Source organism: Sipha flava, unplaced genomic scaffold (genome assembly GCF_003268045.1).
Source record: "Sipha flava isolate LNK unplaced genomic scaffold, YSA_version1 211_pilon_pilon, whole genome shotgun sequence".
Taxonomy (NCBI): Eukaryota; Metazoa; Arthropoda; class Insecta; order Hemiptera; family Aphididae; genus Sipha; species Sipha flava.
Window position 1 is genome coordinate 412,736 of NW_020272824.1, and position 26,636 is coordinate 439,371.

At 30.0% G+C, this 26,636-nt stretch overlaps 1 protein-coding gene across 1 annotated transcript in view; it reads right to left on the reverse strand.

Moving 5' to 3' along the window:
* The window catches only part of LOC112682813, an 84,642-nt gene that overhangs the window by 19,387 nt on the left and 38,619 nt on the right, over positions 1–26,636 (reverse strand). The window contains exon 3 of the mRNA XM_025553555.1: positions 1,197–1,402. Within this exon, the coding sequence (XP_025409340.1) occupies positions 1,197–1,402 (206 nt within the window). The remainder of the gene's footprint in view (positions 1–1,196; positions 1,403–26,636) is intronic.

The window sequence follows — 26,636 nt, forward strand, 5'->3', positions numbered from 1 at the left end:
ATATAAATCGATGTTTCATGTCTTTGAAGTTTAAACACGATATACATTTTTTTTTTTCAAAATGCGTATTATGGTTATATTATGATATTATTTTATTATACTTAGATAATTTTTTTTTTCAAAATGCATATTATTGTCATATCAACGTTATGAACCCATTTTACAGCATACACATCTATGAAAATTGTTTAAGAAAAAATGAATTATGTTTTATAATTGTATTATATTTAGATATCCACAAACATTAAACTTGTACATCTTTGCTGGGATTAAAATTTTGAACTGAAATCTTATAATATAAAAATATAGGTAGGTAGTTAAAAATAATTGAAGGTGATAATGTATTATCACCGTTTGAATTTATGAGGACAACCATGACTTTGAATTACAATGGAGTAATTTCATAGTTTAATTTTCACAAATTGTTAGTATACGTGTCTTAGGTATTAGTACATACACGTCCGGGGCATTTACACTTGGCATTAGTTCAATAATAAATGTAAAACATTTAAACGGTATTATGATATAGAAGTTATTATGAATGGTGCATGGACATATATATAAAATTAAAACTAAGCCTCAAATTTGCTCACCATTATATAAAATCAGAAGGAAAATGTTCCCCGGCTAGTGGGTTCAATTGATTACCTACTTTATTCATTAATAAAATATGGCCAACTAACGGAATGAATAAACGAGATCACTGTCAAAACTGAAACTAAAGACAACTAAGCTTTTTACAGTAATAAAAAAAAATATATAGTAATTATTCACTTGATTTTAAATTATGGTGGTTGTTGTTTTAGGAAATTCATTTTCATGATATTTAAACGTAAAATAAGTATGAACATTAAATTAAAATGTGAGTATAAAGCATTTAGATATATGAAAATCGACTAGATCTGGTATAGATAACAATTTCGAATTGATTTTTAATCAAACATCAATAGTTATTATAACTATACATTATACGAAGACATGACTCCCATAAAGTGTTTCCTACGTGAAGACTACAACTTTCAATATTTTAATGAATAACTTTCTTACGTATAATTATTATGGTGAATTATTCAACCCAAAGTACACTATAGTTATTTTCAATCTACCGGGTTTTGAAAACGATCATGTTATTTTTTCTTTTGGCATCATTTTATAGGCTATTCTATAGGGTTGAAATGGTATCAATGTTAACTCACATCAACTACGATTCCGGGCATCGGGAACACTCGGGTTGGAGGCGATTCTTTTGGCACGTACCGGTAGAACTCCTGATCCCTCAGATACCATTTGATCGAATATAGCGCTGTGTTCTCCAAATCGTACGTACAGTTCATTCGCAGCGTCGATCCAGACCGTACAGCCACCGGGACGTTGATTTTCAAATCTCTCAAGCCGACGCATTCTGAAAAACAGTAAAAAATAAAAATAAAAAAATAACAATAAGTCGACGACGCGTGTCACGATATCGTACCAGACAGATCATACGCGCTACGCGCCCACGGACGAGTGTCACGTATCCCATTAAACGTACTCGAAATCGGAATAAAATAGATCAGTTTGTATCATTATTATTATAATTAGGGCTTGGATGTTTATGCAATTGCATGTTTTTAAGTTTATCCAATTTAATACTGACCTGGACACAAATTTGATTCATGATCTACGGAATCAAATGATTTTAATTTTATTTTGCATATTTTTGCATATTTAATAGTTTTTAATTTTAAATGCATATTTTGGAGTTTAATGAAAATAAATGCATATTTCAATGCAACTATATAGCAATATACTATATAATATATACTTTATACAATATATTATATAGCAACTATACAGTTTATCAGTATTATTTCATATTATTTATTATTTTTTTATTTTTTTTTCAGTATTATTTCATCAGTATCATTTTATTAATTACCTATCAGTTGATTAAATCAAGTGAATTTGTTAATAGTGCCTAAAGAAACCCTCAAGATGAATAATGAAAAAGTTGGAAAAAAATGTACGAACAATTTTAGAACGCAATTCCAAAAAATGTTAGAGTTAAAACTTTTATACAGATTTTACAGATTTTCAAAATACATTCCATGGAAGTAAATATTACGAAAGAAATAGAAAAAGATTTAAAGCTTGAAGATCTTTCAATCTTCAAATATGGCTCCAATGACATCAGTAGATGTAGAATGAAGTTTTTCAGGCACTATAAAAATTAACTTTCAGATAACAGTCACAGCTATAATTTTGAACAAATTAAAAAATTCATTTCGTTACAGTGTAACGCTAGCAATTTAATACAAAAAAGTAAAATATTAAATATTAAAATATGTATATATATATATATAAAAAAAAAAAATTATACAATAAAATTTTTATAATGACTTATAATAAACAAAAATAACTAATAATAAAAATTGAGCACATTTTAGTGTTTGTTTTTTTTTTTTTGCTAAAAATTCATATTTTGATTGCATAACTAGGAATTTTTTAGTACATAAATGCATAAATATTGCAGTGATTTTAATTGCATAAACATCCGAGCCCTAGTTTATAACTAAATCAAATTCTGTGTGACTGTGAATACTGAATTGGGCTTTTTGTCGGGTCCATACTTAGTGAAAAATCAAATACGTAAAACACAAGTATAACTTTCAAAACACAGACTAGTGTTAAAAAAGAACTTCATAAAATTCGATTCTAAGTGAATCTGACATTAGATTAAATTTTGAGCCTGAATTAAAGAAAAGAATTGAGTCGCCTCCCTTCCTAGAAGTAAGTCTAAATATTTCCCTGATTAGAAATTGTAGTATTGCGCGGGTCGGACGAGTACTAATATTCGCGTGATTAATGTCCGTGGAGATGCCGTTAATAGTTAGGAAATGTATAGTTTGCGAACATTTTACCGCACGACTTAAATGTTAGTTCTGTAAGAAAGTCAGTCGGTGTAATCGAACATTTGTTTACTATACATTCTTTTAATTTTTTTTAAAATACTCGACAACGCGAAAGAAGTTCAAGTCTTACCGATTACGGTTGGTTTACAAACAGTTAAATGAAATAATTTATGTGTTTTATTATGTATTCTTTTTTCCCTTAGTTTTTCGTCAACTGGTGATGATATTATGATTTATATCTTGCGACTTTCGATTTTTGTTTCGTTTTGAAAATCGACGATTTCACATCATTGATCTCATTAAGATAATGATTTTGAATGACCGCAGCTTGTTATGGGTTGTTACCCATTTGCGCCAAAAAAAATTAGATTCGTTTTGGATCCAGCCCATTTGCGCCAAAATAAAATAAGTATGTTTTTTCAGACAGCCCATTTGCGCCAAATTTACCTGGTATAATTATAATAAAGTAATATATTTTTTTTTCTCGAATAATAATCAATTAAATATCCATATACAATATTTTTCGAAGATGTATACGCCAAAATATACTTATGGCTATTTTCAACAACCATTTTCTTCCCTCTTGTACTTTTTGCGAACTCCATTCTTACTATTTATAATTCAAATAATTAATAAATTCGAGAATATTATTTAGTGTAACGTAACGAATGTCTGATGAAATCACACTGCGATCGTTCTTTGTTGAATAACGATACCTATATATTCGACAACGGAGTACGATAATATCGTATATCATAATAAAACTCATACAAAACTTGTTAGTTTATCTTTCGACGCAATAATATACAAAGCTTTAAAATCTGTAGACTTATAAAAATAACTTTCCTATACGTTATAGATACGACGTCTTTAAAATATAAGAATTAACCAAGTCGTTAATTTAAAATGTTTACATAGGTAAATTTGACGCAAATCAGCTGTCTGAAAAAACATACCTTTTTTATTTTGGCGCAAATGGGCTGTACCCAAAACGAATTCATTTTTGATTTGAATGGGCGATGTCCCTCGTTATGAATACGAGTCTGCCTGTTGATTGCTATAAGGCGATCATTATTTTTTGAGAATTATTTAAATATGAAAACACAATAATAAAAATATTTAATTCATTATTAAAAAAAAAAAAAAAAACAGTACAGTGTTATTTCGTGATTCAGATAATGTTTGTTCTTTGGAAGAAAATATATTTAAATATATTTTTAAATTTTTTTTGGAAATTGATGTATTACACATCAATACGCCCCTATTTTGAAATCATCTATATTTTAGTATTAAGTAATTGATATTTGAATCGTTTAAATTATTAACGAAAAAAAACGATTTAAAAAAAATCAAAAATGAACATCTTAAACATTATTGTTATGATCAGGTTGCTTATAACACTAACTTCCATTGTTTTCCATAGGAAAACAAAATAATATTAACTTCGGGCGATCAATTAAACACATGTAGCACCTTCAAATTATTACGCGTTTACGTTAATGTAGATTGTAGAACAACGCGAATGTGTATTTAACACGACAACGTAGCACGCTGGGAAAGCCTTTATATGGGGATGCCTATTGTTTCGGTTGCAAGGGAGTCGAAGTGATTTATAGTCTCGGGATTTATCGTCTGGGGTTTTTCGCTTCATTTTTCCAGGTGTACGTTTTTAATTTTATGAACGACGCCGTAGTACTAGTGTTATTATTCCATCAGCAGCGTGGTTTATTTCCACTGCGTTTGACAACCGTGCAGAAATATATCGGCTTTCGCGAGAGACCAAGTTTTTCGTTTATTCGAATCAGCCACACACATGCACGTGCGTGTACGTGTGTGTGCATGCGTACTAGCGGAGAACGGTTTTGTTTTTGTTTTTATTTTTTTTAAATTTTATTTCTATAGCTCAGCACTATGTCCGCATGTCCTTGGCACCACCGAATGAATTATTAATGCGCAAACACGATAAATCGTCGGGTTACAAATAATAATAACGATAACGCACTGCGAGTCGGTAGTGTTATAATTATCATAATAGAACTCTCGACATCACTGGCGATGGTCCCAGGTTAGGAAAACATAAATACCGTAGCAAGACCTATTTAGATGTACTTGACTACAGTTGTAGTAGTAATACGACCACGTCCACGTGCCACCATGTACCGGGTAACTGGTGTCAGATGCGTGACAGAAAATTGTCGTCGTTTTGCCACTCGTGTATGACGTCACTGACGAGTAACAGTTATAATAACAACACCGAAAAAAAAAACGACTCATGGCGAGCAACCGGCGTGGAAGGATTTGTTTTTCGTTTTTTTATTTTTTATTTTTACGATTCCGCAAAAGTATTTCCGAACGAAACGATATTGTTTCCGATAAATATCTGTGAACTCAAGCTCGTAACAGCACACGAATTCTTATTTATAACCGTGTGTGCGGGTACAGGCGTTTAATATAATATCTGATCCCCGCAACGTCACTGTATATAAATATATATATACATATACGTCTGTATCGGTTTTTATTTTCGTCTCGTAAAGATCGCGAATAGCAAATAAAACGACTATCGACGGTTATTTCCGTTTCAAAATGGGTTTATTCGGCAAGTGGTGTGCGAGGTTACCACTCTACGCTCGAATTTCATACTACGAATCGTGTGTAATACGTGTAATGTATCGAGCGAGACGGCTTTTGCGACGGTTTCACTTTTGCACGTGTTCGAACGACCCGCTGGTGTAACACGTACCACGCGTGTGTAACGCACGGTCAAAGGTATATTTAACGGAAATAACTCAACAAGACAATTTTTTTTTTTTGGTTGAATAACGAAATGTTCATTTGATGTCACTACGCCATTCCGAATTGATAAAAAAAAAAAAAAAACATTTACAGTACGTGGCTATTCTAAAAACCAATATAAAGTTATGGCATTTGAATATGATAGTGTGCCAGTCAACTTAACGTTGACGCGTAATGGAACGGTGTCAAAACATCGAGTCTCGGACCATTAAACCAATCGATTTTAACAGTACGATGCAATTCACCACAGAACAGTAATAATGAGGAATTTGCCTTGGGCGTTAATGTGATTTGGCCGTTAAATCTTGACAAATTTTTTAAGTCTAACTGGACAGTTAAGTAATGTATAAACTAATACTGAATACCTTTTATCGATCGTTAAATATTTTAAATGTAAAGAACCGTAAAACCTCTCCTCCCCACTTAATATAAAACGGAAAATATCAATAGGCCTTGTTAAAATATTTAGTAAAATTAACCTCTTGGAATCTCTACTATGCGGAAACAAAAACATTTATAATAATATAAATAATATCTATATGACCGAAAAAAAACTATTTTAATAACATATGTATTTGGAAAAAAAATATAGAATATATATTCTTTGTTATTGTCTTAAAAACAGTTTGGTGTTATCGTTTAACAGCTGTCATATTGATTAATGAGTAAAATGTAGTTTAACAAAGATTAGATAATATGTACATTTACCTAAAACATAGTTTTTACTAACACTAGTAGATACCGTGGAGTTGTGTAATCGAATAATCTTGATACTTATTGCTAGATATGAAGTAAAAGACGTGAAAAATGCAGGAAAAACACATATTTTTCTAAAGGTCTTTTTTTATTCCAACTAAGTCAATAGTTATAAATCATATGTTGTGTGCTGGAGGAAAAAAACAAAAGATCATGTGTGGAATATAACTGGGGAAATGGATATAATAAATAGATGGAATAAGCCTTTGGATATAGATGAATACTCGAATAGGATGAGTCTAAAAATCACGATGTTTGAAGAACATGATTGTTTTTTGATTAACAGTCACATGGAAATTTAATAAAACATTTTAGATAACAGCTGAGATCATGGATTAATTATTGAGTTATTTTAATGCAGATGTATTATCTTAAAGTATAATATTATTAGATAATTATAGAAGATTTATTCTTAGATAATGCTGTATTTCACTCAAAAATTGTATTAGCAATTTTGTTTAGTACATAAATAGATTTTGGGAACATCAATTTTTTTCATTATCTTCATAACGGAAAAATGTATTGTTCCCAAGTGATTCTGTTTCAAAGAGGTTTCACTGTATATACGTATATAGAATTAAAGCTTGAAGTGTGAATACTTCTCTCATTTTGGCTCTTGTATATACATTGGAAATTTTTGTAGACTCGTCAAAAAATGTGTGAATAATGTCTACATTTAAAACAAATTTAACTCATAACCACTTTATTAACGAGATGTGTATTACTTTATTTTATTTTATAAACTTTGATCCTGCTATCTGTACGTACGTGCTTATATTTTATTTTATTTCAACAAAAATGAATTTTAAAATAAATACTGGTTAATAAATGTTTCTCTGATGAAAGAATAAATAATAATAGTTTGACATTTTCAAATTTATGAGAATTTTATTTATTTTTTTAACGGAAGGGAGAGATTGCATATAATCAGTATTCAAATAGGCGCCAGAAGATCTTCTTACGGCTTTGATTCACCACAATATGGTGCACAATTCTGCTTACAATACTGCAAATTAAATCCAAAGATTTGCTCGGAAACACGAGACGATGCTGTCATCATCACATAAATCCATTAGCCACACAACTATTATTTAATTCTAAGGATATCAGATGTCTGAAACCGTGTGACTTGGTTCAAGGATTTAGATCAGGAGCTACTCCATTGTAAGTTTGACTTAATTATAGTGCATGAATGTACAATATAAACTACACAAACAATGTAATTGTAGTAAGAACGTTGGATGTTGTACTTTTTACCGCACATATACCTACCTGTTGTAAACCATGTCTGATATAGATTGTGTGATGATTGTTCGATAAAAAAGATAAAAAAAAAAAAAAAAAAATAGAAATATATTAAACAACATTAACATATGTATGTAAATTATACACGTTATAATAAATCCTATAAATGATTGTAAATATTACTTTTATTATTTTTATCATTATTATTATAATTATTAAAATTATAACTTATATCATTACTACATTATTGTTTCACATTATTATTATGAATAATATTGAATTTTGTTGTTCGGTAGTAATTTTTGAACTTTTCGCGTGAAATTTATTTTCATTTTTATTGCATTTTTTTAACGAAATTTCTCTTCAACGTTGATTTTTTTTTCAAAGACCCGTTACATCCGTCAAATCGAAGATTGACTGAACAGTCGAAAACATATGGAACACGCGCATCGTCGTCGTGTTGGAGTTCCTACGAAATAATGCAAAACCATTTACACACTGCGCGCCCGATGTACCAAGAACGGATGATGTCATGTTCTGTACTACATAATATATAAACCTATCGTAAATCATGTCGACCAGATATTAATATTCATACGTATATTGTATGTATGTACACGCGGTAGAAGTATTATTATTATTGTATCGGTCGTCCACCGCCGTCCTAATATTTGTCGACAGTCGCATTCGTGCTACTACGACAACGAACGGTAAGTTATCGTTGCGGTGTTTTGCCCCGTTTTACCGTGCAATTGTGTGTAGGAATGACAAACAATCGTTAATCATCGATATATCGACCTCTATTATATCGATATATATCGGAACATTTTTCCAATATTAAAAAGGTTTATAGACTTGCGCATAGGACATAGGTAATAGGTTATAATTGATTTCAATACAATTTATAATCATAAGCTGTAGACCGAGGTCGTAACTTGTAATCGATACTTACTACAGGAATAATGACGAATAAATAAATTATTCAAAGCGTGTATGATTAACAAAATTATAAATTATTTTATAAAACCAGAACAATATAAATAAATTTTAATTTTAATTTTTATACATCGCAGTACACGCCTAGAAAATTATGATGAAAATAATTTTTTTTATATCATTAATATATTAATATTTATATATAACATCCCAAATAATTTATAATAGTATGTAATGATATTTATTGGTGATTTCCCGAAGGTTAATCACATTAAAATATCGTTAGACACGATAATATTGAGACGATATATCGGTAGCGTTATATCAATGTAAAATTTTACGATATATCGACTTCATGTATCGATATTTTCGATACATCGTTGCCATCCCTACTCGCGGGTCGTGGTGAACGGAAGAATACCGTTGCTCGTCCCGTACCGTCGATCCGCTGATCGTTAACGTAGCGTGTTATTTTAAGTACCACGTCTACGTGGAGCAAATCATATGCTTCTGGACATTTCCAATTATTAAACTACGAAAATCGATCCGGCGATCAATTATTATTATTATTATTCACCGGTGGACCGACGTGTGTATTAATACTCTACCGCTACAACTGTATCACGGTTAGATGATTTTAAAGGTTGAGAAACTCTCAGAAAAATATATTCTGCTTTGGGATGCGGACAGCGTAAAAACAATACGAGTAGTCGTTAAAAAGTCAAACGTGAATAGTCATTGAAAATTATTGTGATTTGCAGACTATATTAATGGTCTTGGAAATTCTATAAAAATCAAATTCCAACCGATACACCGAATACAAAATCAAGAACATATTTGTTTACTAGTAGTTGACATGATTAATTAAGCAAATAGATTGTGTATAGAAATAAAATAATAAAAGCTTTAGCCTATATTATTATATCTGTGAAGTACAGCCGGTTTCGAATTTAAAATTCATCGTCAGGTATAATGAAATTGCGACTGAATATGAAAAAAATAAACCTGACTATTTGAAGTAATGACCGGTCAAACAGATCATTCTGTACACCGAATATTACGCACTTACTTGTAGTTATTTTAATACGAGTGTACGCTCAAGTACCCGTTGTTTCGAATTCGAGTTAAAGGGTTCGTGCGCGTTTTTGTTATCCATCGAAAGTTTTCCAAATGCATATCCAGTCTATATTTTCATATAATACCCATTATGATAAACGGACGAAAATGTTTTATCAAACGCCAGCCGTCACGTCCTAGCGATGACTACTTCAACACTCGGTTTTACGGGAGACCTGTTAAAAACGCCACGTGCAAATTATACACCGTCCTGTATTTCTATTGTTACGGCACGGCGATATAATGTTTTTGCGATTATATTCCGTTATTATTGCTTGTTAAATACATATTTCGTTCGTGGCGCTTTATTACGACATTGTACGCTGTATGCAGTAACGATTTTTTATTACTTTGAAAATTAACTGCGGCGCTTTGAAATTAATTACTCGAGGTTTTTTTTTTTTTGAATGGTATTTTTTTGAAAAGATAAATTTCATTTAGAGAGATAATCATAATAAACAAGGAAAATATTTATTTGTTTCATTAATTAAAAATAAAAATAAAATGGCTCGAAAAACGTTTATATTTTTATAAAATAATACATGTTTTATTACTTGATTTGCTTATCCGACGAGTCTACCTCATTAGGCTGATTAGAGTTATCCTAACTTAATGATTTTATAAAGGGTATCAAAAGAAAAAATAAATACAAGTACATCAAAATCGATCAAATATTTTTTAATTGATTGATTAAAATTATATATTGTACGTCTAAATTTGCCGACGCAGCTAAAGTATTCATTTATATATATTATAGCATAAAAACGTCCTATTATATTATGATAATATAGATATTAAAGAAATATTTGTTTATAAATTAATTTCATGATAATTTTATTTTAAATGAGTATCATTTAATTATTTGACGTATTTAAGTTATTTGAACTTATAGGTTTTGAAATAGCAACTAAATTTCGATTATATTTAGAAACAAGTTTATTTTGATAATGTGCTTTTTCCGAGTTGGTATCTTTTATTATTTTTACATCAACAATGTTGTAAAATTTGCAAGTAAATGTATATCTATACAGAGGAAACGTTATTTAATTTTGATGCTTTTAAGAGTTTATATTTTTAATTCTTCTATAGTTGTAAAAACGGTATCTTTAACAATAACTATTATAGATAGATTCAATTACCTAATGAAGATTAAGATAAAGCAGTTAAATGATGCAAACACTACGTACATGTAATTTTCTTACTACAGAAGGTTAAAAACATTATATTTTGGACTCATGGAAGCGTAAACTTCTCAGAACTATGTATACGTGATTCAGGACATCCTGTTAGTTTCTTTTCGACTCGACTCCTTGACATGAGCACGTATTCGTTTAGCATAGACATATAAACAGGAGGGTGTTAGAACACATCAATTAGAATTAGTTTAGACACAGTCATGATTGTTCGTCGAACGTCAGTAATGTCTTCATGTACCTTACGGTCCGAGAATCCATTCTCAGTGTTTTCAGTATTACTAATTTCTCAGATAGAGTCGGTTGACTCTGTCATCAAACCTTTCAATAATTATCTTTGTGAACAACAATCATTTTATGTTAATAATAAAATTCTAGTAACTCAAATAGAGAAAGTGTGTTTTTATTTGATTTACCTTTCATCAAAACCTTTCATCGAAGAAAAGGAGCACTGTCGTACCGTAACCAGTAGATGTCGTTAAATAATTTTAATCAGTGGGAATACGTCTATTTCGCGGAATCCAAATAACGTTAGGCGTACTATATTTGTAAAAATTATTTTAGTTTTTAACTAAAAAATGAAACAGTGGACGGGAGTTTTTTAATTGATTTTATTAATACGAGAGTTTTATTTTTGAATTAATAGATAAAAAAAAAAAAGTTTAATTTGTCTAAATCTTAATTTTAAAAAATATAAGTCAAAGTATATTCTATCTAAAAACGATCTTGAAGTAATAGCATTATTATTATTAAACTTTTTTAATAGGTACTCGGCGATTCAAGTACACTTTGAATAAATTTCACTTATAGCCATAGGATTACAGTACTTTGTTGGGAATAAGACACATTTTAGAGTAAACATATTGCTTACAAAAACAAGTGGTCTCGATAAAGTTTGAACAATGAATATGGTATTTTAATTTTATTTAGCATTACGTCGTTCTCGCTTGTTGAAGCCCCATCTCGAATCGAAGTTAGAGTTTCGAGGGGCACTCGAATTGAATACGAACTACCAAAGGTATACAATGTCGGCGTTAACACCGAATCGATATGAAATCGTGAGTAATTACACGGATAATTAAAATGATTATGATTGCGTAACGTTTAGACGATTTGCATTAATACAGTTCACAAACGATACCGTCGTAAATTGAAAAAAAAAAAAAATAATTATACAATTACAGAAAATTGACTTCAGTCCACTGGCGCTCACTATGTTATATTCGCAGTATGAAACAATTGTGGAATGTGAATATAGGCAACCAACGCTAGAAGCGACGGACGCGAAACGTTTTTGTCACGATTTTTACCAACATTGATTTTATCGCGGGTTTATGAATAATTGTATTTATTTATTTATTCGTACGGGGGAAAAAAATGAACATTTCAGAATTTTAAAACGTCGCGCTATGACCATAATTATTATTTTTGAAGGCAAAAAAAAAAAAAATAAAAAAGTAATTTGTTTTCCGGCGGAAAAATAAAATTCACGGTATTGCGTTCCCCAATCAATCAGGTTCATATTTTAATTTAAAACAATTAATACAATTTCGTGATCGATTATTGTTACACTATTGCCCCGTTGTTGGTACGCGTTTCAAGTTCACATCGAGTTCTGCGCGCGTTCAGGCGATTGGGAATTTTTAATTTAAAAAAATGAAAGCAACTTGAATGTGCGCTCGAGGTGAACAACGTAAACAAAATTGTATTTCCGTTTTGGCGATGAAAACATTTTCTCACTCAATATAGGTACTTAAACGTTACCATACATTGTTATTATTATAGTTGCATGTCGTTTCGAGTCGTTTCACTCGGTATGAGTGTGCGTACGCTTTTCGGGTATCAGCTTTCGTTTTATTCTACTTCAAAGGACGAGGTATTTGTTGCGACGAGGGTGCAACGTAGTATAATGTCGATATTAGCATCGTCGAAGGTAGCTCACGCCGAGCGCTTGTCGCCGCAAACGTATATTCGTTTCATGTATAATAAATAATTATGATAGTAACGACGTGCTCGTTGTATGCGAATCGACGCAAATTTTCGCTTGAAAATGGCGTACTGTTCGTGTACGTGTCATATCCGTGGGGTCGTTTCTGCACGATAAAAATAACGCGACCACAGTATTAATATTTTTCGAGAGCAAGAAAATAAAAAAAAATTGTTTTTCAGGACGAAAAATAGGAGATTCATGACATCGCGTTCCAATCGATTCGGTTGTAATTTATACCAGTTAAAATAACATTTTTCGATCGATTATTACATTATTGAACTATTGTAATTGTCGCAATTGTTACGATTTAGATTCGCACACCGAACTACATACAAGTGTACATGCGTGTAATTGGAATTTTTAATTGAAATATTAGAAACTATTTTGAAACGGAAAATGTAAACAAAAATGTATTTCCGTCCACACCATATTGACAGTCTTTTTTACAATCACAAGTCGTTATCACTATACCGTTGTTATTATATTATCTTTTCTTGTTTCATATAGTTTCGAGTTGTTTCACGCGAGTTGTCCGTACGCTTTTCGAGTAGGTACTAGTTTTCATTTTATTACACTTCAAACGTTTCATCATTTGCTCCGACATCGCAACGTCGAGATTACCGTCATCGAAGAATTTAACGCTCATCTTCGCAAACATGTTCTTTTGGCGTATAATAAATAATTTTATCCGTAATTACGTACTCGCGACGCTGTTATGTGCAAACCGACGCTAAGTTTTGACAAAGTATCTGTTTACGTGAAAACCGTGGATCGTTTCTACCTAATGAAAATAATGACGAGATCAAACCATTCTTAACGTTTTACTACACCAATAAGTTATGCTTGCCGTAATGTGTTTTTTTTTCATTCATTAGTTCTTACAGCAATCGCTGATCTCGGATTTGTATTAGATTTGAAAACGAGTTAAAGCAATAAAGTTCTATGTATAATAATATTCATATTAATATAATACAATATTACAATCGACTGTTATACGTAGTTATTTTTATAGAACTACACATACTAGCGATTATAATTATATAATGCAAAAATTATTTGTTACTGAGTAGAAGGTGTTTTATTGAATTTAATTAATTTTTCAACCCATCGATTTAAAATTTCGAACATTTTTATACGTTATAGAATATTATAGTGACCAAAATTATCATAGAAGCGATTTAATATATATATTTAATCATTTTTATATACATTTACATGACTTGAATCATTCGAATTTATAATTGCTTATTAAACTTCTTTTTGTTGTGATACTATAGGATTTCTCTTATTTTGACTTAAATATTTTTCCGTGATATACGCTTTTTTAATCAAATAAATTATGAACTAAGTGATATGGGTCAAAACTTAGATTTTACAGATTAAATTATAAAATTTTTATTATTTTTTTATAGTTAGTGATAATATTACTATGTCACTAATAATGATTTAGAAATACTTATTGTATTTTTTCACTATTTTTTTACACGAATAATAATCACACGTGTCACATAAATCTATAATTTGTGACATAAACATATTACTATACCACATTTTACGTTTAGTAAAATAGTTTCAACAGTTAATTTATTACATTTTCAGACCAGATATGAATTCTACGTATAAAAAAAGAAAACACAAGTAATTATTTATATATATTTATTAATTATGGATTGTTCAATTGTTGATACAAGATAATAAATGTAAATGTGAATATAAATTTCTTGATAAAATTATTTACTGTTTCTAAGAGTTCGTGATTATCAATTATTTTACTAAGAATAAAAACAAAGACAAAATTAAATAAACTTTTAATGATTCAATGTTTATTCTTTTTTATAAAGGAAACACTACATTCAATCATAACGAACATATAATTGTAAACAATAAGGTATATAATTATAAAAATTTAAAAAAATGTAACGATCATTTAACTGTTACATACTTTGCAGAATCGTTCAAAACTAATGATTTTGTTCCATAGATAATAATTACAAAAATATACGAAGAAAATCGGTTATCAAATTTGAAAATAGCCATTTACTTTGTTGTTTTTACATTTTATTATTTCATTTCGTTTTGTTATCATCATTATTATTGATGAGAACCAGATTTATATTTGTTTACATTTTATTTTTTGTAATTTACCAATTTGAGTTGACAAACAACGGCACTGCATTCATCGGTCCAGAGAAAATATATTTTATTCATGAGAAATATTCCGTAAATTACAGGTTAATTTTTTTCATTAATTTATTCGATGGATTGCATAATTTAAATGAAACTTATTTTTATTTTTGGATGATAAAATTAAACCAGACGTTATTTCTCGTATTAGTGAGGAAATTACCAAATATAATATTTAATCGATCAATTTTAAATTGTATTCGTAGTCCACTGCAAACAATGTACTTTATGTACTTTATGTACATTATGACTTTATGTACTTTATGACGATAATTAAAATCTTATAATTATATTTCTCATACATCATTATCTCATAGATGAGCTCCCATAATTATTGAATTAATTGACATACAAAAAGAAAAATATAACTACGAGTCTATAAAAATATGATTCATATTTAAATAATACATTTCAGGGATAAATTTAGATATTTAAAAAGTTATTCTTCAACTACAATTATAGATTTATTAATAAACATATTTCATTAATTTCCAATAATATACCATGATATGATGAAAAATTTATCAAATGCTTCTGCTATTTCACTACACGTAAAATTTAATACTACATTTTTCATTTACAAATGAATAGACACTTCATATTTATTCAAAATGTATTATGTTACTTAAAAAATTGTTCTGAAAAATGTTATTAAAAAAATAATTTTGTGTTATAATTTTTTTGTAATATAATTTACTAATATAATTCATTACCATCCAGTTGTTTTACGAGTAATTTTTATATGGTAATTTATAATTTATTAGCGTTACATTACTCCTTAAAATTGACGATTTAGATGGTTCATGTAACATGTTTTAATGTTTTAACTTTCATACTTGGATTTTAATGAGACAAATACAAAATTATTTATAACAACACATAATTAATTATAAATGTACGTTTTTATAAATACTATGCAAACAATCAGAATTATAAATCATAATAATAATAATAAGCGTAATAAGCAGTCAAAACAATTGCTTAGAAATATATTGTGTGAAACGTAGTTAAACTGTTATTTTCACTCAAACGAAACATTTTCAATAATTTCCGTTTTAAATTGTAAAGAAATGTGATTTATACATAGTTCGAAGTAGTTGATATAAAACGCGTTCTACCGTTTTTATATTATTTATCATTATAAAAGTAAAATTATTATTTTAAACTATTAACTCAGCGAATATATGCTTATTAATATATTAATTATTTTGTAAGACAATTAAGACTACACCGTATTTTCTTCAACGTTAAAATACGATTTAAACAGTTATAATATAATACTCTACCACGTGAAATGAATAAAATTAATTATTAATATAAATTCACAAGAAGTTCTTCCGTTTAACTTATGAATTTTTTATCGGAATTTAAGTTTAATTATTAATATTCTATACTTTTTTGTATACGTGGAAATAGGCTTGATTTTAAATAATTTTAAACAAATGACGGCCGAATTACTCTTATAGTTTTTTGCTTTACAGTCAATCCATCTGAATCAAAAGTATGTAAAGACTTCGTATTATAGAGTCTAAGTAAATCGAGGAATGTATATGTTTTACCGTCATATTTGATTTTTTTGTGTCTTCGTACATGATATCGATCGGAAGGATTGCTTCAATTAATAAAATCATAAGGAATTTCAAACAAATTTTCTATGTGATATTTTGAAAGGGGTTACTTTATGTATTAACCAAGAATTTTCTTAATAATTATAATTTCAAAAAAAAAAAAAAAAAAAAAATGGAAAAATATTTCTTGCTAATTAGAAAATAAATAAATAAATATTATAGAAACTTATTATTTTCACTGATTGCCGTTATACTACCGTTAACTATATATTGTATAATTTTAGATTTTAAGTTTTAAAATTATGTTTTTAATGGTTTTTTGAACAATTTATAGATGATTGAAATGTTTATGTACATTATATTATTTTTTTTTACGAAAATGTTGATAAAATAATTTTGGTTGGACGAAAAGCGATGAATATTTAATAGTTATAGTAATAAAAGTATATTATATAAAGTCGTCTATTGACAATTAATAACAATTAGTTGAAAATTTTAACCATAATATTAAAAGCATTATCGGCATCAGTTATCTTTCTCAATAATGGCGATAATTGAACTTAATTTATCCACATGTATATGATCGGGTAAATGTTCTAAATTAGTGTTTTCCAAACTTCTTATCTTTACCGCCCACTTCCAAAAAAAAAATCCGACAGACGCCCCCTTAAAAATAATATTGTTACAAAAGTATGCAATGAAAATGAAACTTATTGTTTATAAATATATATAATGCATAGGTACAAATGAAAGAAAAATAAATAAAAAAATATCTCAATGAGATGGATGTGGTTGGTGTTTTGTTAGAAGTTTGTTGATATAAAGTTCGATTTTTGTAAGCTGCATTCTTAAGTCCCCTCGATTAGTTATTTGTAACCGTTATCTTTTTTTAGTTAGTAGATTGGTTACTACACTAAATCCACGTTCAACCAAGTAGGATGATGGAAATGTGATCAAAAATGTTTGTACAACGGCCCATAATCCAGGGTAAAGTATAGGTATCTGCTTTTGTAGCCAAAATACTTGGTAAAATTCCTTGAACTTAAATATTAATTCCTCATTTATAGTTATTTCTATCAATTCTTCTTTTTATTTTGCAGAATCTATGATTTCTGTATTTGAAAATGGATCGAAAACCCATTTGGGTATGTCCATTTTAAGAATACTACCCCCTTTTTTGTAATTAAATGCCCCCCAATTAAGCTTGTAACTTTCATTGCCCCCCTGGATAGCTCTAACGCCCCCAAGGGACGATATCGCCCACTTTGGGAAACACTGTTCTAGATCATCACCGTTATTAACAGTTGTTTATTTTAATTGTATGTAATATATAATACAATTTCTAAATTATAACTTTATAGCAATTTACAAGCAATTGCATTCCAATAGTATTTGATTTATTTTTTACTCAATTCATTTTCACGTTACACAGGATATTTTATTGGATCTTATCGACTATATCTTTCTTCATTTCATAGTTTTACATGCGACCAGAACGTTTTAATTTTGTTGAGTAATTTTTTGCAAACACTCGTCAAGTTTTTAATGGGTTACCCTTTTCACTTTTACTCGTCAATAAAATCATGAAATCCTTTAAAAATTTCTGGCTTGATTTTGTTGCAAAGTCGTTATGCTTAATTGCTTTTCATTAAAACATATAACATTAAAACTTCATCCGATAAAAATTCTAAGAAAAAGGTAAAATTATCATTGTTGTAATAAATTCATATATCGTTTGAAATATAGTGTTTAGAAAGCATAAGTGATTGCATATTTGTACCAGACGAAAATATGTATTATGATTTATTTTTACGTTATCCAAATGTAGTTATTTTAAGAAAAAATATCTACTTGAAAAATTGTTGTTCAAACACGCTTTATTCGACTGAAAACCTGCTGTTTCAAGACTCATCAATCATGTATAGAAATAAAGGAAGATATGTGTCGACAAAGATTTATTCGAGACTAACATCGTATTATGAAATATTTTTTTATGACCATGTGAATCTGTGTTTAACGATTTTTACAGGCTGTATTCGTATAAAATAATTTCAACAGAAATCTTTTCTACGACATATTCTGCATTGCATGTTTTTTTAGAGTATAATTGATTTTTCGACCAATTAATGTTCATCGACTGTAATATTTTGACTCCGCGAAACATTATTTTTAAACATTTGAAAAAGCAAAAATAAAGTATGACGTGTACAGATTTTACCGAGATCATTACAAAGTTCGTCTTCAAAACACACACAACTTTTAGTGTTTATTTTTTTATTTGGCGAGATATAGGATTAAATATTATAAGTATGATGTATTGTGCTACGCGTTTAAATGTTTATAATACACGTATAATAACGTGTAAATGTTAAAACGTACTCTAAATAAATCTGTGTAAATCCGCGAACGACGCACAAAAGCATTGCGGATACAATATTTTATAATTAATTATTTTGCTCATCAAGTAAAATTGTGAATTCCAATAACAACGGAATTATGGTACTGAAAACACGTACATTTTGATGGTAATGATTTCGAAAAATATACATAGGATTCCATGTAGGTACATAATTGTTTTAGTAATACTATACGGTACGTGCAGAGCTGTATTTAGGAATTTGATACCAGGGGCAACAATAAAAAACGCTTCATTATAACAAATACAAATTTCTGCTAGTTGAAAAAGATCTTTTTGAAGAACAATTCGTTGATGTTGTACAAAAAACATTCTAAATGCAATGCCAACATAAGGATAGATTGTTTGTAAATCTTTAGATCTATCGACAGTACTCGACTGTTACCGAGTATGTGTGTGTGTCATGACGCCGTCATTGGCGATATATATTTTTTTTTTGAGACACACTTTTTATTTTGTAAAGAAGTTTAATTTCAAAAATTAAATATTAAAATTATAAAAAATCAGCCCCCTCTCATATTCAGCCACCCGGGGCAACAGCACCCTGTAGCTCCCCCTAAATACGACCTTTGGTACGTGTAACAATGATAACAACAATAAAAATATCAACATCAAACCAGAACCTGACGGGATTTTCAATATTTTCGATGTACCTACCAGAAAGATTGAATACGTTTGTTGTAACGCGTGATTACGTGAACATTTTCTAACAAGAAAATAATTAATCGGCACAACGCTCGTTGATTTCAAATTTAACATATTAATATTGGTGCACAAATGTGCGCAGGAAGTAGCTTAAACACACGTAGTTATTGCATATCCGAAAAAATAAAAAGAATAAATCGAATTCTCTAGGTACGTTTTATTTAATTCCCGTAGCGTTTGGTGGTTTAAACGGGAAAAGTTTTCTCCTCGGTGAAAAAGGTTCCGTAAACTGTTAAGCGCCATTCGAATGCGATTTTGGCCACGAAGAATTTTATCCCTTTTGATTGTAGTCGTCGGGCGAGCCGAGCAGCTCGATAACTAATGACTTTTTAAGTGAATTTCGGGTCTACATTGGTGTACAACACTTTTAGGAACGCAAAGACTTCCTTTTGTACATAAAACGCTTTCACGCCTCCCGCCATCGTCCTGCACGGCCGTTATTCGGGTTTCGTGATTGCCAGCCAGCCAGCCGGCTAAGCTAAAGTAATCACTAAAACGTTTCTCATTACAAGTTGTCTTTTATCGTGCGTTTCCGAAACGAGAGTAAGTCGGCAGCGGCGGCGGCGGCGGCCGCGGTGGGGTCAATTAAAAACGCGTCGCGCGCGCGGTTGGCCGAGCAAAAGGTCGGTGCCTGGCCGATGTTCGGGGTTCACCTGATTATTTTTATCGTATTTACTCAAACATTTTTCTGAAAGCGTTTCTCCGCCACACTAATATAAATATGCGTCCGGTTCAGTGATTCGCGTGATTATCAACTCTGCGCGCTCGCCCATCATATTCGATGTCGCATTGTTATTACGTATTATATTTGTGTTCACGATAGAGCGACGTGCATGTTTTTGCGAAGGATTGTTTTCATTTCGAACCACATGCAAGATATCGAGGCACGACGATTGTTTCACGCACAATATCGTTTCACCGTAAAACGCGCCACCAACGCGTATCCATCATACTGTTTCGCAAGACTATGAATAACCGAACCAAAAACCTACGCGTGCAATACGTCTTGTCACTCGGCCGTAATCGGATTTTTAGAAAGAAAAAAAAAATAAACAGTAAAAATATGAACACTCTCGTGTACACGCACCGTGGACTTGTAAACATATTTTACTTGGTTCGTCGGTTCGCGAGTTTGAAATATATAATGAAGACACCGTTTAAAAAATGGCCTTGTGTTGCAACGTCGTAGCGAAATTCGATTTTTTTTCTTCTTCTACAAAAGCCTTGAAATAGATATTTACTTTACATCCGGTTTTGGAAAATAATTCATCTCGTCAGTAAAGAGCTAACACATAAATAATGCTTAACTTTGCAATTTTTTTTTTCACACTTTTGCTTTCATCCGAATCTACTTCAATTCGAGCTTTGTCATTCAAAAATTCAAATTACTAAAAATGTTCTTCATTCTTTGATATGATATAAGCATTTAATAGAGTATGGTACTCTGGCCTCCTATTCAAAATCAAAATCCTTATCCTCGTTACTACTAACTCATATACAAATTATATCTCGAAAACAGGCATTATGCCATACAATAAGGATTAGAACTATTAACCATCACATCAATCAGAGCTGATTTCCCCCAAGGGTTTGTAGCTACGTCATTACTCTTAAATTTATTTACTTATAATAAACCCACCACTCCCTCACAATTATGGCTGACTTTGCCAACGACAAAGCGATCTTAGCTTTTTGTTGAAATCCAAATACGATCTTGAACCTATTGCAACGACATTTAGATCTCTCACAAATCTTGTAAAATTACTACGAAATTTAAATTAACCAATAAACAATGCTGTACATTCACGCTCAGACATAAAAAAAAACCCCACTATGTCGTTGAACAACATTTCATTTTCTCTGGCCCAAAAGTTCAATATATTGGCTTACATTTTGACCGCCGATTAACCTAGAAAACTCACATCAGCACTAAAAGAGCCATCCTGAACAATAAACTACAATTACTCAAACCTCTTTTTACATCAAAACACTTAAAAATAAACAATAAAATTACGATCTACAAAACATTACTTAAACCCCTACTAGATCCAACTTTGGGGCTTAGCTAAGCTGTCCAACTTAAATCATATACAAACATTCTAATCTAAATGCCTTAGCCTCACCAATAAAGCTCCATTTTAGGTATCCAACCACACATTCCACCAAGATCTTTCGATCCCTCCCGTAAAAAAGGCACTATAATTTCCTATAAAAATTCCATTCTCGTCTAAAAAAATCATCCAAACTCACTCGTCATTGACCTATTAATCCATACTATTCCTGGTGACCCTGGAAGAAGATTAAAACCTAATTGGTGTCTGAATGATTAAAATAAACTAATGCTAATAATGGGTCTCTCCACTAAATATTTCTTCAATAACCTTATTAAAAATGTCGTCAATTACGCTATATGTATACTTTTTTTTGTAGGTCGTGCAATAAGAATAATAATAACAAAAAATATATGATCACACACATATATGTTACATACATTTACGATACATAGTTTATTTTCTATTATTTATACAGTATAACCGTTTGGTTAATTGGAAGTTTAAATTTTGATTTATTTTTTTTATAAATGTTTATCTTCTATAATTCATGTTAACCAAAAAGATTTACCTAAATATGATGATGTGCATTTTTTTTCCAATTATGAAAATAATTATTTTGATTAAAATGCATTGCTTCAAAATCGTCAGTTTAATAATTTAGCCATTTAAAGATATAATAAAAGTAATATTATTACCGTCATTGAAAATATATTATGTCTGTCAAATAAATAAAATCTTATGATAGATCTTAAGTAGTATTATTTAAGCACATTTTAAGTAGTAAAAAGTTCAATACATGTAATCTTGGATTTGATTAAGGTCAAAATAATTATAATTTTTAATCTTATTTATTATATTATAATTTAGATAAGATTGATAAATTATAACAAGGTATATTGATTATGTATAAAAAAAATTCAAAACATCTATTTTCTTCAGATAAAAAAAAATGTAACATAAAATAGCCAATTGTGGTTAAAAATAGTACAATTATGAAGACTATGGATCAATTCAAGTATTAATATATTATGCATCCAATTAGAAATGATAATAAAAATATAAAAAATAAGATAATAATAATAAAAATTGACATACGTAGAGAGAAGTATTTACACCCTTTCAGTAATATGGAGCTCATAATTTGGTATGAACATAAATACGAACTTTGAAATAGTTAATCGAGATCATTTAGTGTACCATATCGAAATCATAATAATAATATATATATATAATTATATTTAAGAATAAGTGCCAATAGGGGTATTATAAACGTGTGAAAAACTTGTCAAATGACAATAATTACGTGCGCAGAACAAACAGAAACTTAACTAAATTGTGTTCGTTTTAATTTAAAAGGGATGCATAAATATTGTAAACAATTTAAATTCAGGAAACGTTCTCGCGCCCATTTCCATTATAATTGTATTCAAGAAGATTTTACCATGACTGGACAACTCATGGGTATTTGCAAATGTTCTCTTCCTTTTTTTTTTTTTGTTCGTTTTGTTCATTTTACTTTATTTATTTATTCATTTTGTTAACCACCGAACCTACCCGTTGATCCCTTTCCTCTCTTTTCTACCCACTCAATGTATAATCGTACAGCGCAGCTTACATACCAAGCACGTAATTTAATTTCGCAGTTAACTGATTTATTAACTATACAGTCGACTTGTAAACACGTACAGATGGATGGAATCCCTACATTTTGACAGACTGCCTAGACATAGATAATTTTAAATTATCGTGCTTTATACAAAATATTAGAGGTTTGAGCATTGTTTTTATAATAATTTATAGTTGCATTAATTATTGAGACATTTTTTGCATTATAGCGTGCAAAACAAAAATATTCACGTGGCATATTTTCGTTTTTTTTTTTTTTTTTCGAAATTCAATATAATCAATTATTCTTGAAACACACGATCACAGTACTTGAATAATAATGAACTCGGATTCGCATGGTGTGGGTAAATAATAAGCAGAAGCTTTACCAACCATTTTATTTCACTTTGCGGTTCATCAAGAGAAACAGAGTTACATCGACTTTAGAGTTTTATTTTTTATTTTCAACTCAGAACATAGAGCTGGTCATAAGATGCAAGTTTATGGATCAATTATTGTTTTATACTGCACTTATGTATTGGTCATCATGAGTGGTGTTCCGTCAGCGAAGATTATAGAAAATAATATATGTGAGGTTTATTTTCATGCAAATCTAGTTTTTTGCTACTTATGTCTCGGATTTTGTGGTTATACCAACTGCGGTTACGTAACAATTAAAAATTGAAAATAGTCGATACACAGAGAATGAGTATTTTACGTTTTGTGATTAAAAATCAGACATGGAACACTGAGACATTTTATTGCGGTATATTGTCGAGCTCTGCCATCGTCGTAAATCTGTCAAATATTTTGCGATTTCCAAGGAACAATAAATTTCTAGCCAACCATATATATTATACATACATGATATGATTTGGTACTTCAGATATTTTAAGTAACGATCAATATATATATATATATATATATATATATATCAGTGTGTGTGTGTGTGTGTGTGTGTGTATTATCTGATCCTGTTCGGCATGTGTACGGTTTAATAATAACTGGTACTTCATATTTTTGAATATACATATATATATTCTCGTATATGTACCGTTACCATGTTCAAGCGTAACGTCGTATAATACGCAATCGTGATGGAAAAATTAGGTATTAAATAAATAAGAAATCGAGAGCACATTCTATATTATTATACGATCAAAGAATGAATGTAAGTTTAACTTCGTAATTGTAAAAGTTTTCGTTCATTATTTCGACGCATTGAACGATCATCTAATGTTATGTTTGCGTATCTTGCGGAGTGCGTAAACATTAAAATACGCGTGCGGCGTTTCGCACTGCTCTCGGATTCTTGCCGATTAACACTAAGGTTTACTATCGATGAGTCTAAAGTGTCTTCATGTAGAAAACCGAAAAAGTACCAGGCGCTATATATTACAACAAATCAATCGATGGAGTTTCAAAAGGTATAGAGATTGTATTATAATTGCGAACATCGAAACAATAAATATATATATAAAATCGATAACTTTTGTACTTGCACCATTTTTCCTTTCAACAATCCAATTATGGGATTTTTGGAACGGGTCTACGACTTTTGCATGTAATTAGTTATTGCGTTTATGCGGATGTAAACTCGGTTTATTATCATTTTATCATTTTATTAATGCAAAAACAACGTTGAAATCAGCGTAGAAGCATAGGAGGCGTGCACTTTAAATATTGGATTTTAACTGACTAAAGGTTTACTCTGGTTATGTATCGACTAATGTAACTTAACTGCGCGCACTGCACACGCATGAAAAATATCAGTTTTCCGTACAACGGTGATTCACGCGTATAATATTGTTACGTTGTGGTCGTATTGAATTTGAAAATAAAATAAAATTATGCGATTCCAGTGGTTGGATTATATTTCGCCGGAAGCGCTTATCGAACAAAAAATAATCTTATCGTTTTACCGAAAGCTATAGGGTTTTCGTAGACAATTATTGTTGAATATCAACGTAGAAAAAAGTCATATACTATACGATTATTAGTGGGTAAGTTCGATTTTGTCTGTTGATACGAGTACATTATTACGCGTAAAATACTTGGTTTTTATGGTATGTTAGTTAACACTTGGAGAAAATGTTTATTCAATTTAACTATAAAATATAGATTTCAATTACATTTCAAAAATAGTCTCTGTCGAAACCTTCCGTAGAGTTATGTACTTGCTGTTTTAATTTTTAAATATTTAACAATTCTGTTCAAAATAAAAGTACGTTTTTAATGTAGACGACAAATGGGTTTACTTTCAAACAAAGTCAATATATTCAAATAAAAACTTAAAGGAGATTTAAAAAACACAAGAAACAGTTCAGTACCTAATCTCAAAAAATAATGGAAAATAAACAATCGAATTGTTTCCATAGTAAAATGTTAAAAAATTAAATCGGAAAAGGTATGACGTTAAGTAATCATATGATTCGTGTTAGCACTTTTTTTTTTGCGTAAAACGTACATTCAACTTTTAATCAATTGAAAGTTATCGAAAACAGATATAGCAAAAATATACATGAGTATAGAGTTTGTCTCGTCAACATCGGGAGTACGGTTTGATTAGTGATATAATACCGATCAGCAGATATTGCATTACAATAACGGAGCGTTCAAAAAATTAAAATAAAAATAAAAAGTGATAGAATAAAATTATTCTTTCCCGTTCTTAGATAGTAAAATAAAAAAAAAATAATAATAAAAAAAAAAAATGGTCGCGCAAAGAAACCAACGGAATATCGATGATAGTAAAACGCATCACGTATTATATAAAACGAATAAAACATTGGATAATACAGTGAAGATAATAATAATTCACACGAGCCGGCTGTATTGCACATCGCGAGGGTGTAACAATGATATCGTCGCCGTCGTCTTTTGCGCGTACGCGCGCGCGTGTGCGTATTGGATCATAAAACGAATAACTATATCAAATGCGACGTGGTCCCCGTTTATGATCCTCGTATCGTTTGGCAACACGCAGTTAATCGCGTTTCCTTCTGGCGATATTTACTTTTTTCAGGTCCGTCTCACCAGCACGGCCACTTTTGAATAATAGTACCAAACCTTGACAGTATTTTGTACTTTTTTTTTGTACAATTTTGTACAATCAAAATAAAATTTTGTACAACTACCCAAACCCGAGAAAACCCGATTTTTCTATGGCCGAGCTGGGGAT